At 48.7% G+C, this 18,108-nt stretch overlaps 1 protein-coding gene across 1 annotated transcript in view; it reads left to right on the top strand.

The window, feature by feature from the left end:
* SEZ6L2 (seizure related 6 homolog like 2) overlaps positions 1–15,514 on the top strand; it is a 61,838-nt gene extending 46,324 nt beyond the window's left edge. The window contains exons 14-18 of the mRNA XM_040356128.1: positions 3,502–3,693; positions 6,868–6,906; positions 7,169–7,286; positions 10,743–10,845; positions 14,252–15,514. Coding sequence (XP_040212062.1) covers positions 3,502–3,693; positions 6,868–6,906; positions 7,169–7,286; positions 10,743–10,845; positions 14,252–14,281 — 482 coding nt within the window. The 3' untranslated portion in view covers positions 14,282–15,514. The remainder of the gene's footprint in view (positions 1–3,501; positions 3,694–6,867; positions 6,907–7,168; positions 7,287–10,742; positions 10,846–14,251) is intronic.
* The last annotated feature ends 2,594 nt before the right edge of the window (positions 15,515–18,108 follow it).

Here is an 18,108-nt window from a genome sequence, read left to right as displayed (position 1 = left end):
TGCTTTGAATTAGTGGAAGTTGAGCCGCTCCGTTCTTGTTTTTGGCGAGCCGGAACTGAGTCATAGAGATTTCACCTGGATAAACCGGAGCGCAGCTTCTCCGCCGCTCCGCCGCTGCGATCGCTGACCTCTATGCTGACCGCTAACGCATACACAATGCGCCGTCATCACCTGCATTGTCTATTTATAGATGATAACTGATCGTCTCCAGATGGGCCCGCCGTCCTTCTGACCTTGACAAAAATATGGACACTAAGGAATTTTATTTATTTTTTTGCAAACATGCGCTGCATTATTCCGGCACATTGCAATGTCACACAGCTCCCAACTGTCCCTGATTTGGAGGGACGGTTCCTGATTTGGAGCAATGCCCCTCTGTCCCTCTTTCCTCCTCATTTGTCCCTCATTTCTGTCTGATCTCTATAGCTGTATATAAAATGTACTTTTTATCTTTCAAAACGTGTTTTCCGGCACTAAACTTTTCATCCAAATTCTAAATTGCTGCATTTGTAAATTTTAAAAGCCAATATAAAAGAATAGTAGTAGTAAAAAAAAGCCCTTGTGGATTTAATTAACTTTTTGGGGTTAATTCTCCTTTAAGGGGGTGTGGCAGGGGGGCGTGTCATATGCCTGCATACCAGGGGCATTGCTAGGGGGCAAAAAGACCAGGGGCTTCAGCCCGAAATTCGGGGGGCGGTGTGTGTGTATGTGCCGCGCGCAGGCTTTTTTGGGCTGGCCCGTGACCTACCTACACTGACGGTAGTAGTGACCTATATACTCTGACCTACCTACACTGACGGTAGTGACCTGACCTATATACACTGACCTACCTACACTGACGGTAATGACCTGACCTATATACACTGACCTACCTACAATGACCTACCTACAATGACGGTAGTGACCTGACCTATATACACTGACCTACCTACACTGACGGTAGTGACCTGACCTACATACACTGACCTATATACACTGACGGTAGTGACCTGACCTATGTACACTGACCTACCTACACTGACGGTAGTGACCTGACCTACATACACTGACCTATATACACCGACGGTAGTGACCTGACCTATATACACTGACCTACCTACAATGACCTACCTACAATGACGGTAGTGACCTGACCTACATACACTGACCTATATACACTGACGGTAGTGACCTGACCTATATACACTGACCTACCTACAATGACCTACCTACAATGACGGTAGTGACCTGACCTACATACACTGACCTATATACACTGACGGTAGTGACCTGACCTATATACACTGACCTACCTACAATGACCTACCTACAATGACGGTAGTGACCTGACCTATATACACTGACCTACCTACAATGACGGTAGTGACCTGACCTATATACACTGACCTACCTACACCGACGGTAGTGACCTGACCTATATACACTGACCTACCTACAATGACGGTAGTGACCTGACCTATATACACTGACCTACCTACACCGACGGTAGTGACCTGACCTATATACACTGACCTATATACACTGACGGTAGTGACCTGACATATATACACTTACCTATCTGACATACAATGACCTACCTACACAGACCTATATACATACACATTACACTGTCTCTGACCTACCTCAGCGGTGTCACAGCAGGCACTGCTGTCAGTCATTCCGGTATCAGAGGAGGAACGAGGAGGGTAGTAGAGCCAAGTAGGGTAGAAGAGCCGAGGAGGGTAGAAGAGTCGAGGAGGGTAGAAGAGTCGAGGAGGGTAGAAGAGCCGAGGAGGGTAGTAGAGCCGAGGAGGGTAGAAGAGCCGAGGAGGGTAGTAGAGCCGAGGAGGGTAGAAGAGCCGAGGAGGGTAGAAGAGCCGAGGAGGGTAGTAGAGCCGAGGAGGGTAGAAGAGCCGAGGAGGGTAGAAGAGCCGAGGAGGGTAGAAGAGCCGAAGAGGGTAGAAGAGCCGAGGAGGGTAGAAGAGCCGAGGAGGGTAGTAGAGCCGAGGAGGGTAGTAGAGCCGAGGAGGGTAGAAGAGCGGAGGAGGGTAGAAGAGCCGAGGAGGGTAGTAGAGCCAAGGAGGGTAGAAGAGCCGAGGACTGGAGTTTGGAGCCTGGAGGGTAGGAGAGCCAAGGAGCCTGAGGAGAGCCGCCCACCCGAGCGCCGAGCGATGTGTATTTGTAATTCCCGCCTTCTGGAGACAGCAGCGCCTATGATGGACGTCACACATCCCGCGGCGCGGTATTGGACCAGTGGGACGTCCATCACAGGCTCCAGAAGGCGGGACCTGCTGCTATGGCACTCGGCCGCACTCGGCAGGACTCGGCTCGGCGGCGTTCGGGATCAGATCGTTACCGGCGCTCGCTGCTCGGGGCTAACAATGGAGAGCCTGCATGCTCTTTTACAATGTTATTTTATTTTTTATTTTTTTTAGAGTGTTATTTTTTTTATTACTTAAAGCGGAGTTCCGGCCACAATTTCACTTTTTATATATAAATCCCCCTGTAATACACAAGCTTAATGTATTCTAGTAAAGTTAGTCTGTAAACTAAGGTCCGTTTTGTTAGGTTGTTACAGCATTTAGACACTTTATAAAATAGAAATTGACTGGGGCCATCTTAAGTGTGGGCATCATGAAGCCAGACTGTATGACTTCCTGGATTTCAGCCTTGCAGATCTCGCACATGCTCAGTGCTGCACAAGCAGTGTCAGATCAGGTTTCAGCACCTGTGCTGTCCAAGTCACATGATTCTTTGAGACTGGGGAGTGCACAGACTCCTGGAAAGTTACACCCACTACATTCCCAGGAGTCTGTGCGGTGTAGGTTAGGAAGCATTAAGCACCTAGGTGCAGGAAGGGGGAAGATTAACTATTCTGCCTAGCAACAACACTTTGAAGGCATCTAAAAAAAAAAAAAAATTTCGTAAAGGACTAATGACATTTTTTTAAAACTACTGATGTAATGTCATATTTATGGGTGGAACTCCACTTTAAAAAAAATAGATAAAAATTGGGGGCTTTGGTGAAATATCAAGGGTCTAAACAGGACCATGATGTGTCACTTTTGAGACAGAGAAAGAAACCAAGGAAAGAGATTCCCCAGTTAAGAATGAAGACAAACATGATCAGTACAGATCACTCACTCTATTCATTTAGGAAAAGGGGCAATTAAGAAAATATTTACCAGCCCCTTCTTCCCCACTCCTGAGAGGAGAGGAGGGAAGCCGGAAGCACTGCAGGGGGGAGACAGAGAGCGGGGGAATCGGCACTGCATGGGGTGATTAGGGTGTGCCCAGGCCCCAGGCACACCCTGTGCGCACGCCTATGATTGACACCCCCTCTCCTGTAGCCCCCCCCCCCCCCGTAAATATGTTGTGACAGAAAATATTGCAACGACCGCCATTTTATTCTCTAGGGTGATAGGAAAATGATGAAATCTGAAGGTCCTGTATTGATTGGCCATGGTATATTTGATGTGATATTGTATTTAATGTTGTGATGACTTGTAACCCGCTTTGTAGTGAAGTACGAGCCGTGTCTGAACCCCGGAGTGCCAGAGAATGGCTACCAGACCCTCTACAAGCACCACTACCAGGCGGGAGAGGCCCTGCGCTTCTTCTGTTATGAAGGCTTCGAACTGATCGGAGAAGTGACCATCATCTGCGTCCCGGGACACCCATCACAGTGGACCAACCAACCCCCTCTCTGTAAAAGTGAGTGCCACTCTGTCCAGGGGCTTCGCTTCTGCTCCATGCGGAGATACGGAGGAGGCCATTTCTGACCTTCTGAAAATGCAAACTGCCTGGCTCCAGGGGCAAACTGACAACTCATGCCGCCTCCGCAATAGGAGATCATGGGGCCCCCGGGCAATAGGAGATTATGGGGCCCCAGGCAATAGGAGATTATGGGGCCCCCGGGCAATAGGAGATTATGGGCCCCCGGGCAATAGGAGATTATGGGGCCCCCAGGCAATAGGAGATTATGGGGCCCCCGGGCAATAGGAGATTATGGGGCCCCCGGGCAATAGGAGATTATGGGGCCCCCGGGCAATAGGAGATCATGGGGCCCCCGGGCAATAGGAGATTATGGGGCCCCCGGGCAATAGGAGATTATGGGGCCCCAGGCAATAGGAGATTATGGGGCCCCCGGGCAATAGGAGATTATGGGGCCCCCGGGCAATAGGAGATTATGGGGCCCCAGGCAATAGGAGATTATGGGGCCCCCGGGCAATAGGAGATTATGGGGCCCCAGGCAATAGGAGATTATGGGGCCCCCGGGCAATAGGAGATTATGGGGCCCCCGGGCAATAGGAGATTATGGGGCCCCAGGCAATAGGAGATTATGGGGCCCCCGGGCAGGGCCACCATCAGGGGGGTACAGGCAGTACACCTGTAAGGGGCCCAGATGGCAACCCCCTTAAAAAAATTTTTTTTTAGGGGTCCGGAGGTCCCCAGGGGCTCGGAGGCCTCCAGGGCCCCAGATGGCAACCCCCCCCCCTTTTTTTTATTTATTTTTTATAAACAAAACGATATATTTTTTTTATATATTTTTATTTTATTTTTTATTAAAGGGCCAATTTTTTTTTTTTTTAGGGGTCCGGAGGTCCCCAGGGGCCCGGATGACAACCCCCCTTGTTTTATAAAACAAAAAATATATTTTTTATATTTTTTTAATTTCTTTTTTTCTTTTTATTAAAGGGCCCAGAGGTCCCCAGGGCCCCGGATGTCTATCCCCCTTTTTTTAATATATATTTTTCTTTATTCCTTCTTTTTTTCTCAATTTCAGGCGGCGGCAGCACCCCCCTTCCCCCGGTCCTCTGCTCCAGGGGACCCATGCCTGAAGCTGTGTAAGGGGCCCCATAATTGCTGATGCCTACCTGCCCCCAGGCAATAGATTATGGGGCCACACAGTAGAAACACACACACGTACATACAGTATACACACACAGACACACAATATACACACACTGAAAAGGTACTGGAGAGGTGGGTCAGCTGTAATCTTGGGATTTAAAAAAAAAAACACAGATTTTTACATACTGTCCCTGGTTTTACAAAGGCTGGCAACCCTGATGGGGCCCCCTAGTGCCATGGGGCCCCTCGGGCAGTGCCTGAACCCTGCAGATTCAGATGTAAAAGGGGAACTCTGTGGATTCAGATGTAAAAGGGGAACTCTGCGGATTCAGATGTAAAAGGGGAACCCTGTGGATTCAGATGTAAAAGGGGAACTCTGCGGATTCAGATGTAAAAGGGGAACTCTGCGGATTCAGATGTAAAAGGGGAACTCTGCGGATTCAGATGTAAAAGGGGAACTCTGCGGATTCAGATGTAAAAGGGGAACTCTGCGGATTCAGATGTAAAAGGGGAACTCTGCAGATTCAGATGTAAAAGGGGAACCCTGAGGATTCAGATGTAAAAGGGGAACTCTGCGGATTCAGATGTAAAAGGGGAACTCTGCGGATTCAGATGTAAAAGGGGAACTCTGTAGATTAAGATGAAAGAGGGGAAGTCTGCGGATTTAAATGTAGAAGGGGAACTCTGCGGATTGAGATGTAAAATGGGAACTCTGCGGATTCAGATGTAAAAGGGGAACTCTGCAGATTCAGATGAAAAAGGGGAACTCTGCGGATTTAAATGTAGAAGGGGAACTCTGCGGATTCAGATGTAAAAGGGGAACTCTGCGGATTCAGATGTAAAAGGGGAACTCTGCAGATTCAGATGAAAAAGGGGAACTCTGCGGATTTAAATGTAGAAGGGGAACTCTGCGGATTCAGATGTAAAAGGGGAACTCTGCGGATTCAGATGTAAAAGGGGAACTCTGCGGATTCAGATGTAAAAGGGGAACTCTGCGGATTCAGATGTAAAAGGGGAACTCTGCGGATTCAGATGTAAAAGGGGAACTCTGCGGATTCAGATGTAAAAGGGGAACTCTGCGGATTCAGATGTAAAAGGGGAACTCTGCGGATTCAGATGTAAAAGGGGAACTCTGCAGATTCAGAGGTAAAAGGGGAACTCTGCGGATTCAGATGTAAAAGGGGAACTCTGCGGATTCAGATGTAAAAGGGGAACTCTGTAAATTCAGATGTAAAAGGGGAACTCTGCGGATTCAGATGTAAAAGGGGAACTCTGCGGATTCAGATGTAAAAGGGGAACTCTGCAGATTTAGATGTAGAAGGGGAACTCTGCGGATGTAGATGTAAAAGGGGAACTCTGTGGATTCAGATGTAAAAGGGGAACTCTGCGGATTCAGATGTAAAAGGGGAACTCTGCGGATTCAAATGTAAAAGGGGAACTCTGCGGATTCAGATGTAAAAGGAGAACCCTGCGGATTCAGATGTAAAAGGGGAACTCTGCGGATTCAGATGTAAAAGGGGAACTCTGCGGATTCAGATGTAAAAGGGGAACTCTGCGGATTCAGATGTAAAAGGGGAACTCTGCGGATTCAGATGTAAAAGGGGAACTCTGCGGATTCAGATGTAAAAGGGGAACTCTGCGGATTCAGATGTAAAAGGGGAACTCTGCGGATTCAGATGTAAAAGGGGAACTCTGCGGATTCAGATGTAAAAGGGGAACTCTGCGGATTCAGATGTAAAAGGGGAACTCTGCGGATTCAGATGTAAAAGGGGAACTCTGCGGATTCAGATGTAAAAGGGGAACTCTGCGGATTCAGATGTAAAAGGGGAACTCTGCGGATTCAGATGTAAAAGGGGAACTCTGCAGATTCAGAGGTAAAAGGGGAACTCTGCGGATTCAGATGTAAAAGGGGAACTCTGCGGATTCAGATGTAAAAGGGGAAACTCTGCAGATTCAGATGTAAAAGGGGAACTCATAAGAACTCATAAGACTTACTAATAAAATAAGTACAAATATCTTTTATTTCATTTTCAGTTGCCTATGAGGAGCTCCTGGATGACAGGAAGTTGGAAGGTCTGACCTAGTGGACGTCTTTTAGTCATCACTTTCCGCACAATCTTTTCACCACCATCATAACATGCGCATCACCCGTGCCATTCCATCTCCGCATTCTTATACTAACATGACTAGGAGCCTCCGCTTTGTTCATCACCCATCATCATCATCTAGCCCCACCCCCGAGGTTCGTGGTCTGGGTCACCTCTCTCCATTTCAGGTCCATTCAAGAATACGCTCTTCTCCTCGGTGAGTGACTTGTCTTTGCTCTCTCTTCCAGTTGCCCAGACAACAGACCCCTCCCACCAGATGGAGGGTGGGAACATCGCGCTCGCCATTTTCCTGCCTATTATATTGGTCATCCTTCTGATTGGCGGAATATACATCTATTACACAAAGTGAGTGCATTATTGATGGGATCGGCAACACGTTCTTGGTGGGATCGGCAAAACGTTCTTGGTGGGATCGGCAACACTAATTCTGGTTGTAGGTGTGATGATAACTGATAGATTTGCTCACAGAGATGGACTTCTGACCCTCACCGGTGTTTTCGTAGCCAGGCAACACTGCCGGTTTCCCTTAGTCAAGATGGCGGCACCCAGGGCCGATCCTAGGGTCACAGACGCGTGGTCATCTTAACCAACTCCTCCCCTTTACAAATGTTTCTATGGCTTAGTCATTAGTGTCCCCCATCAGAGCCCCCCACAGCGGTGTCCCCCATAAGAGCCCCCAACAGCGGTGTCCCCCATAAGAGCCCCCCACAGCGGTGTCCCCCATAAGAGCCCCCCACAGCGGTGTCCCCCATAAGAGCCCCCCACAGCGGTGTCCCCCATCAAAGCCCCCACAGCGGTGTCCCCCATCAGAGCCCCCCACAGCGGTTTCCCCCATCAGAGCCCCCCACAGCGGTTTCCCCCATCAGAGCCCCCCACAGCGGTGTCTCCCATCAAAGCCCCCACATCGGTGTCCCCCATCAGAGCCCCCCACAGCGGTGTCCCCCATCAGAGCCCCCCACAGCTGTATCCTCCATCAGAGCCCCCCACAGCGGTGTCCCCCACAGCTGTGTCCCCCATCAGAGCTCCCCACAGCGGTGTCCCCCATCAAAGCCCCCACATCGGTGTCCCCCATCAGAGCCCCCCACAGCGGTGTCCCCCATCAGAGCCCCCCACAGCTGTGTCCCCCATCAGAGCCCCCCACAGCGGTTTCCCCCATCAGAGCCCCCCACAGCGGTGTCCCCCACAGCTGTGTCCCCCATCAAAGCCCCCCATTAGCGGGAGGTATGCGCTCTTGTCAGTTGCCAGCGGAGAGAACAAGCGGAATGGGGAACCTCAGCACACGCTACATATGCTCCGCCTCTGGACACAAACAAGGAAGAAGGAGGGGAGCTTCGGCGTCCCCACCTCTGCGGTTCCTGGGTGCGGAGCACCTTGCGCACCCTGCCTAGGATCAGCCCTGGCGGCACCAGCACCCAATAGCCGATTGCAAAAATGGGCTTGGGGGAGGATACCGCTGGATTCCTGGACAAGCGCTCTAATATTGGAAGTCAGCGGCTACAGTATTTATAGCTGAAATTATGAAGGACAGCACTCACATTGCCACATCCGTAGATAATGGAAATATAAAAATAGAGGGGGTAACACTAGGGGGTAGCCCCAGATCGGACTTTAACGGCATAGTAAACGATGAGGATATGGAAAAAATATTTTCTCTAATAATAAGACATAAACACATACATGGTATACAAAATGTGATGTGAGCACAAGTGCATCAACGTGTTTCGCCATTAGGCTTCTTCAGGACGCATTTGGGACTCGTTGGTTGCAAGGGCAAGGGCTCACTTTCTAAAAACAAAACAGTATGTTTACAATTGGAATAACACACATGTATTTGAAAACATTGTTCTTTCCAATCAAAAACTCAGTGGGCCAGATTCAGAAAGATCAGCGCATCTTTCTGCTGGCGTAACGTAACTCATTTACGTTACGCCGCCGCAAGTTTTTCAGGCAAGTGCTGTATTCACAAAGCACTTGCCTGTAAAGTTGCGGCGGCGTAGCGTAAATCCACCCGGCGGAATTCAAATTCGGCAGGTACGGGGCGTGTATCATTTAAATGATGCGCGTCCCCGCGTCGAACGAACTGCGCATGCGCCGGCCGCGACTGAATCCCAGTGCTCCAAATGACGTCGGCAACTCGTCATGCTTTCGTCGTGAACGTAAATTACGTCCAGCCGTATTCGCAAACGACTTACGCAAACGATGTAAAAAATTCAAAACTCGGCGCTGGAACGACGGCCATACTTAACATTAGCTACCCCTCATATAGCAGGGGTAACTATAAACCGGAAAAAGCCGAACGCAAACGACGTAAAAAAAAACCGCCGGGCGGTCGTTCGTTTCTGAATCGGCGTAAATCAGCATTTGCATATTCCTCGCGTAATAATACGGAAGCGCCACCTAGCGGCCAGCCTGGAATTGCAGCCTAAGATCCGACGGTGTAAGTCACTTACACCGGCCGGATCTTAGGCATATCTATGCGTAACCTGATTCTGTGAATCAGGCGCATAGATACGACGGCCGGACTCAGAGATACGACGGCGTATCAGGAGATACGCCGGCGTATCTCTTTTCTGAATCCGGCCCAGTATTTGTAGCTGCGTTGGACAGAAATAGAGCCGGGAATAATGGCCGGGAGATCTCACTGTTAAGCCACGTACACACGCCGAGTATACCGAGCGTGTGTAAGAGGCTTTCAGGCTTCTCGTCGGGAAATCTGGTCAGAGTCTCGACGAGAAAAATAGAGATCCTGTGCTCTATTTTCTCGTCGGGATTCTTGTCGGCCTGTTTCCCAACGGGAAACCCGAGAGTGCGTATATGTCAGGTCACCTGTGGCTAGATGACAAGTGCACCCCGTGGGGGTCAGGGATGCACCACAGGGTAGTGAACCCTATAGCCGACTGCTGCGATCAGAGAGGAAGCGTGAACCCAAGATCGCCCAGGGCGCGGAGTCTAAGACCCAGCTTTGTGTTCACCAGAGCCTCTAGTGGTGAGGATGGCCTTCGCCGCAGCTGGATCCAGGTCGCGACCCCTGGGATCCCCTAGGTCACGCTCCGCAGAGAGAGAGGGGAAGCAGCAGGCAGGACAAACGGTAGTGATGGGCAAGCCGAAGTCAGGGCAACAGGCAGACTAGGGTAACCGAGGGACAGGCAAAAGGTCAAGGGCACAGGCAAACAGGAGAAGTCAGGGACAAGCCAAAAAACGGTACACAGGAAGGTAATCGTAGCACACTGCAGACAGGAACTTAAGCAAACAACACTGGGTGGGGCCATACAGGAAGGAGAGGAGATAAGAAGGTAACCAGAACAGATTCAGGCCTCTAATGGACAGATGGAAACAGGTAAGCTGCCAGACTATTGCATATCCATGAGAGTATACTTACCTGTCGCCGAGGAAACCCACGCATGCTCAAAAATGACTTCTACGCATGCGCGGTAGCTTCCACGGCATAGGTAGGGTGAAGCAAGATGGCGGCGACGGCATCAAATGTGACGAGTGCATGCTCGTCGGACGCGATGACGTCACCACGCTCTTGCCTTTTTGAAAGGTCTGTGTGTACACTCAGGCGGCAAGAGATTCTTGCCAAGAATCTCGTCAGGAAAAACTACGTTTTTTTTCCTGACGAGATTCTGGCCCGTGTGTACGAGGCCTCAGAGTTTTCAAGATATAAGAATCCAAGGGCTGACTCAGCTTGCCGGAATTTACCCCGTAACTAAAATATCACTTTTGGTGGACTAAATCTTTACTGATCGAGAGCTCGAGTCATCTCAGAAAAGTGAACATCTCTTGTGCTTCCCTCCTCAGGTTTCAAGGAAAGTCTCTTTTTGGATTCTCCTTCCCAGCTTCCCATTCTTACAGTCCCATCACCGTGGAGTCCGATTTCAACAACCCATTATATGAGGCTGGGGTAAGTGTGACAACCTATCATTGATGGCGTAGAATGGACCTTGGTGCATGCCAGATCGGGAAGAGGTCTTAGCGCTAGCTCAGGAAATACTGGAATGATTGTATCCCACAGCTGGCCTGGGAAGACCTTGGAATCCAAAAAGGTCGGGAGCAATACCAAGCCCGGGCTTTTGTCCTGGATCTTTGACTTAGTGCCCCAGGATTTCTGTTGAGTACCCCTGGTCTTCTACTGAATGCTCTGGGTCTTCTACTGCATGCTCTGGGTCTTCTACTGAGTGCTCTGGGTCTTCTACTGAGTGCCTGGGTCTTCTACTGAGTGCTCTGGGTCTTCTACTGAGTGCCTGGGTCTTCTACTGAGTGCCTGGGTCTTCTACTGAGTGCCTGGGTATTCTACTGGTGCCTGGGTCTTCTACTGGTGCCTGGGTCTTCTACTGGTGCCTGGGTCTTCTACTGAGTGCCTGGGTCTTCTACTGGTGCCTGGGTCTTCTACTGGTGCCTGGGTCTTCTACTGAGTGCCTGGGTATTCTACTGGTGCCTGGGTCTTCTACTGAGTGCCTGGGTATTCTACTGGTGCCTGGATCTTCTACTGAGTGCCTGGGTATTCTACTGGTGCCTGGGTCTTCTACTGGTGCATGGGTCTTCTACCGAGTGCCTGGGTCTTCTACTGAATGCTCTGGGTCTTCTACTGAGTGCCTGGGTCTTTTACTGTTTCCAGGATCTTCTACTGAGACTTCTGGGTCTGTTACTGAGTGCACTCACATCTTCTAGTAAGGGTTCCAGTTCTTCAAATGAGTGCCCCGGGTCTTTTAGTGGATCTTTTTGCAATCATTGTTGTCTTCATCCTGGTGCCCCAGGTCTTCTAAGTGTCTCAGTTATTCTACTATGTGTCCCAGGTTCTCAATCCTGTCCTCAAGTACCCCCAACAGGCCATGTTTTGGGAATTTCTCTTTGATAAAAGAGCTGTCCAAAATACCAAGCCATTGACACTGATTTTATGCACCTGTGCAAGCTAAAGGTAGGAAAACCTGCAAACATGGCCTGTTGGGGGTACTTGAAGACAGGGTTGAGAACCACTGTTCTAATGAGTTCTGTGGGTCTTCTACCGAGTACTTTGGACGTTTCACTGACTGCTCTAGGTCTCTCTGCAGTCACTATCATTATCCAAAGTGTACAGTAACTTCAATATTTGCTCGGCCTTGACTGCCTAGGAGCGGTTGGACCACACAAAGGTGGGCGGGGACATCTGAAACTCCCAGGTGGGAAGGAACCTTTAGGACAGGGGTGCCCAACTAGTGGCCCGGGGGGGTGGGGGGCCACATGTGACCCACGGAGCCCTCTGACGTGGCCCACGACCTCCTGCTCTGGGATGGAATATAATAGAATACTGTTATTAAAGCGGAGGTTCACCCTAAAAACATGTATATAACATTACATTCTGCATACTTCCAACATTTACAGTATGCCGTTTGTTTTTGTTTTTTTGCTGTACATACCGTATTATTGCTATTTTCCACCCGGCTTCCGGGTACTCACTCCCGCGGGAGTAGGCGTTTCTATGCAGAGGCGCAGTGTCATGTGGGACTTCGCCCAGATGATTGACGTCTTGAGAAAAACTTCCCCCCGGCGGATAAGGCGCGTCACGAGTTTCTGAAAGTAGTCGAACTGCGAGTCGGTTCTATACGGCGCCTGCGCAGTCGGCTCTACACGGCTCCTAGTCGTTGCGCAGGCGCCATATAGAGCCGACTCGCAGTTCGGCTACTTTCTCAAGACGTCAATCATCTGGGCGAAGTCCCACATGACACTGCGCCTCTGCATAGGAACGCCTACTCCCGCGGGAGTGAGCACCCGGAAGCCGGGTGGAAAATAGCAATAATATGGTATGTACAGCAAAAAAACAAAAAAAGCATACTGTAAATGTTGGAAGTATGCAGAATGTAATGTTATATACATGTTTTTAGGGTGAATCTCTGCTTTAAAGGTCAGTTTATTACTAAAATCACAGGCCTAGATATATACGTTGTGCGGCTTTACGTTGTGCTGGCGTAGCGTATCGTATTTCCGCTACGCCGCCGCAACTTAGAGAGGCAAGTGCTGTATTCACAAAGCACTTGCGTCCTAAGTTACGGCGGGGTAGCATAAATGGGCCGGCGTAAGGGCGCGTAATTCAAAGTAGGCAGGTCTTGGGCGTGTTGTATTTAAATGAGGCTTGACCCCATGTAGATGCATGGCCGAACGAACGGCGCATGCGAGCGCATGCTCAGTATTACGTCGTATTTACGCCCAAAGAAACGCCGGCTCAATGCCTGCGACGTGAACGTAACCTACGCACAGCCCCATTCACGTACGACTTACGTTAACGACGTAAAAAGATACGCTTGTTCCGACGTCCATACTTTGCATGGGCTGCGCCACCTAGAGACCTACTTTATCTTTACGCCGGCGTATGTCTTACGTAAGCGGCGTAACTAATTGCGACGGGCGTACGTACGTTCGTGAATCGGCGTATCTTGCTCATTTACATATTCGACGCGGAAAGCAACGGAAGCACCACCTAGCGGCCAGCGTAAATATGCACCCCAAGATACGACGGCGTTGGAGACTTAGGCCGCTCGTATCTTGGCCAAATCTATGCGTAACTGATTCTATGAATCAGGCGCATAGATACGACGGCGGCCATTCGGACTTACGACGGCGTATCTGGAGATACGCTGTCGTAAGTCTTTGTGAATCTGGGCCACAGTGTATATATGGGGATATTTGTTCTGCAGTGGTTACTGAGCTGCTTTCAAACTGACCCGCAGGGGTAGAGCAGTTTACCCGCAAAAATCAGGAAGGGGCCAAATAATTTTTCACTTAAAGGGTTGTAAAGGTACAATATTTTTTTCCCTAAATCGCTTCCTTTCCCTTAGTGCAGTCCTCCTTCACTTACCTCATCCTTCCATTTTGCTTTTAAATGTCCTTATTTCTTCTGAGAAATCCTCACTTCCTGTTCTTCTGTCTGTAACTCCACACAGTAATGCAAGGCTTTCTCCCTGGTGTGGAGTGTCGTGCTTGCCCCCTCCCTTGGACTACCGGAGAGTCAGGACACTCTCTACGCTGCAGATAGAGAAAGGAGCTGTGTGTTAGTGGGCGTCCTGACTCTCCTGTAGTCCAAGGGAGCGGGCGAGCACGACACTCCACACCAGGGAGAAAGCCTTGCATTACTGTGTGGAGTTACAGACAGAAGAACAGGAAGTGAGGATTTCTCAGAAGAAATAAGGACATTTAAAAGCAAAATGGAAGGATGAGGTAAGTGAAGGAGGACTGCACTAAGGGAAAGGAAGATATTTGGGGAAAAAAATTACAACCCCTTTAACTGTATATAAACTTGCATACTCTAACTTGCATCTCATCTTTTTCTGTTTCAGGATACCCGGGAATATGAGGTGTCAATTTGAAGATGAACTATGGGTACAACATGGGGCGGGTGGGGTTATACATGAGGGATATTCCAAATTATACACAGACTGAGGGTCTCAATTTTACAGATCGCAATCACAAGCTGCACAGTCCCTCACCGTGCGATCGTCTGTCATGTGACCTTTCACCATCAGCCACAGAGTTCTAAACACCTGCCCTTCTCCTTTTAAAAAAAAAAAAAAGGAGCCACCGTCTTGGCGAAGACCACGATTGGCTCCGCCTCCTTGAAATAGCACAGGAAGCTCTTCTGACCAATTGTAAAAAGAGAAAAAATAAATTGATTGCGGGGAATCACTTGGCTCACCAGGACAAAATCTTGGACCTTTTTGTCACGCTGGGTGCCGATCTCTAAGAAAATTACACGCGTTGTCCGCCACCCTCTTCCGTATTCCGCCTCGATTTACGGCAACGTGATGGAAACCCCCCCCCCCCCTATGTGACGAAACCATTGTGCTTGTGTTAAACATTTTTGTAAGTGCCAAATTTTTGGTTAATTTTTTTTTTTTTGATATTTCGAAGCACAACTCCATAAATGGGGAGGTGTGTTCGTTTTGGACTTTTTAAAACTTTCAATTATGTTTATGGGGAAAAAAAAAAAGTGTTGTAAAAACGTAAAAAAAAAAATTATATAAAAAAAAAAAAATCAGGGAGATATTTGACCTGTACATATAGATAGAATTCACTCTTGGTCTCCAAGAACATGGCTGCCCTTGCCCAGCTCCAAAACACGCTTGTTGGTGTCGCGTCTGTTTAAAACTCTGTGCCTTCACCCATTCCGATCTCTCCATCGTTCATCACCCCCTGTCAAATGTCATTTGTGCCAAAGTAATAATGCGATGTCTGTTGCTCCAGAGGGAGTTACTTCGAAAAAACCATGAAGCCATTAAAAAAAAAAAACCTCCAGCGTCCAAGTCCGTTGGCCAGCCCCCATTGTCACACAGTGTTGCTCTTTTCACTGTTCCTCTGCCAGAATGGGTCAGAGATTATCGCTCAGCTGTACAGCTTCATCACACTTCCATTTTTATTTTTTTATTATTATTTATTGGTTGAATCAACTTTGTCCAGGAGATTCAAACAAGGCCAACAAAAACTGCGCTACGGAGCGCCTGAAAATGGGCGTGTTTAAATCTCCCCCGCATTGTCTGTCTTCGTCACCTTTTGCTTCTTGAACTTGCTTTATTTTCAGGCAATAAAGAGCGAGATTTGTAAAACGCGGTCTCCTGTTTTCTGTGTGACTCTACTATAAAAGGAAAGCATATTAGGTAGATTCAGGTACGGGCGCGCAGTTTTAAGACAGCGTAGCCTAGCGTGTTTACACTACGCCGCCTTAAGTAAGAGAGGCAAGTACATGATTCTCAAGGCACTTACCTCCTTACTTAGGGTGGCGTAGTGTAAACGCGGCGGGCGTAAGGACGCCTAATTCAAATGGGTTGGAGGGGGGCGTGTTTAATGGTAATAAGGCTTGACCTCACGTTTTTGATGCTTTATGGCTACTGCGCATGCGCCGGGCGCCTACATTCCTCAGTGCGCATCGTGGCTAAGTACGCCGTACCGGCCTATTGATTTCGACGTGGACGTAAACGACGTAAATCCCGATTCGCAAACGACGTAAAAATTTAGAATTTCGCGGCGGGAACGGCGGCCATACTTGACATTACTATTCTACTAGAGCCTAGCTCTAACTTTACACGGCCTATCTCTTACATAAAAATACTGCGTCAGCCTGGCGTACGTTCGTGAATCGGCGTATCCCCTCATTTACATATTCTACGCCGAACGCAATGGAAGCGCCACCTAGCGGCCATCCAAAATATTGCAATCTAAGATAGGACGGCGCAAGCCGTCGTATCTTAGATAGGTTTAAGCGTTTCTCTGTTTGAGCATACGCTTAAACTTAGGTCGGCGTAGATTCTGAGTTAGGTCGCGTATCTACTGATAAGCCGGCCTAACTCTTTGTGAATCTACCTATATGTCCACACCATTAGCTAGATTCAGAGAGAGTTAGGCCGGCGTAGTAGATACGGCGACGTAACTCTGAATCTGCGCAGTCGTAAGTTTGAGAATACACTTAAACTGAGATACACTTAAACCTAGCTAAGATACGACAGCCTGCGCCGTCGTATCTTAGGGTGCAATATTTAGGCTGGCCGCTATGTGGCGCTTCCGTTGAGTTTGGCGTAGAATATGTAAATGACTAGATACGCCCATTCACGAACGTACGTGCGCCCGTCGCAGTAAAGATACGCCGTTTCTGTAAGGCGATTTCAGGCGTAAAGTTATTCCTTCAAATAGCTGGACTAGTCAATGTTAAGTATGCCCGTCGTTCCCACGTGACAATTTGACGTCATTTGCGTAAGTCGTCCGTGAATGGGGCTGGACGTCATTTACGTTCACGTCGAAACCAATACGTCCTTGCGGCGTACTTTGGAGCAATGCACACTGGGATATGTACACAGACAGCGTAAAAAACGTCAATCACGTCGGGTCACAAGTAATATACATAAAACACGCCCCCCACATCCTTATTTGAATTAGGCGCGCTTACGCCGGCCAATTCACGATACACCGACGTAACTTAGGAGGCAAGTGCTTTGTGAATACAGCACTTGCCTATCTAACGTACGGCGGCGTAGTGTAAATGCCATACGCTACGCCGCCTTAAAGATGCGCGCCCCTACCTGAATACAGCTACATGTATCACTATGACCAGGCCAGACTGCTGGGACCCAAATCGGAACACAGTCACTATTAACCACTTAAGACCCGGACCAAAATGCAGGTAAAAGGACCCGGCTAGTTTTTGCGATTCGGCACTGCGTCGATTTAAGAGACAATTGCGCGGTCGTGCGACGTGGCTCCCAAACAAAATTGACGTCCTTTTTTCCCCACAAATAGAGCTTTCTTTTGGTGGTATTTGATCACCTCTGCGGTTTTTATTTTTTGCGCTATAAACAAAAATAGAGCGAAAATTTGGAAAAAAAAAATCAATATTTTTTCCTTTTTGCTATAATAAATATCCCCCAGAAAGATATAAAAAAAATATTTTTTTGCCTCAGTTTAGGCCGATACGTATTCTTCTACATATTTTTGGTTTAAAAAAAATAAATAAAATCGCAATAAGCGTTTATCGATTGGTTTGCGCAAAATTTATAGCGTTTACAAAATAGGGGATAGTTTTATTGCATTTTTAGAATTTTTTTTTTTACTACTAATGGCGGCGATCAGCGATTTTTTTCATGACTGCGACATTATGGCGGACACTTCGGACAATTTTGACACATTTTTGGGACCATTGTCATTTTCACAGCAAAAAATGCATTTAAATTGCATTGTTTATTGTGAAAATGACAGTTGCAGTTTGGGAGTTAACCACAGGGGGCGCTGTAGGAGTTAGGGTTCACCTAGTGTGTGTTTACAACTGTAGGGGGGTGTGGCTGTAGGACTGACGTCATTGATCGTGTCTCCCTATAAAAGGGATGACACGATCGATGCGCCGCCAGAGTGAAGCACGGGGAAGCCGTGTTTACATACGGCTCTCCCCGTTCTTCAGCTCCGGGGAGCGATCGCGACGGAGCGGCTATAAACGAATAGCCGCGCCCTCATCCCGGATCGCTCCCCGAGGGAATCCGACCGCCGCATGTACCGGGGGGGGGGGGGGTCCCGATCGGACCCCCGACCCGCGGAAAGGCAGGGACGTACATGTACGCCCATATGCCTGTACGTGCCATTCTGTGGACGTATATATACATGCGGCGGTCGGCAAGTGGTTAAGGTGAAAAAACATCCGATGCTTACAGGGCACTTT

Source organism: Rana temporaria, chromosome 6 (genome assembly GCF_905171775.1).
Source record: "Rana temporaria chromosome 6, aRanTem1.1, whole genome shotgun sequence".
NCBI classification, from domain to species: domain Eukaryota; kingdom Metazoa; phylum Chordata; class Amphibia; order Anura; family Ranidae; genus Rana; species Rana temporaria.
Note: the sequence above shows the minus strand (reverse complement) of the source record. Positions and strands in the feature narration are given on the sequence as shown.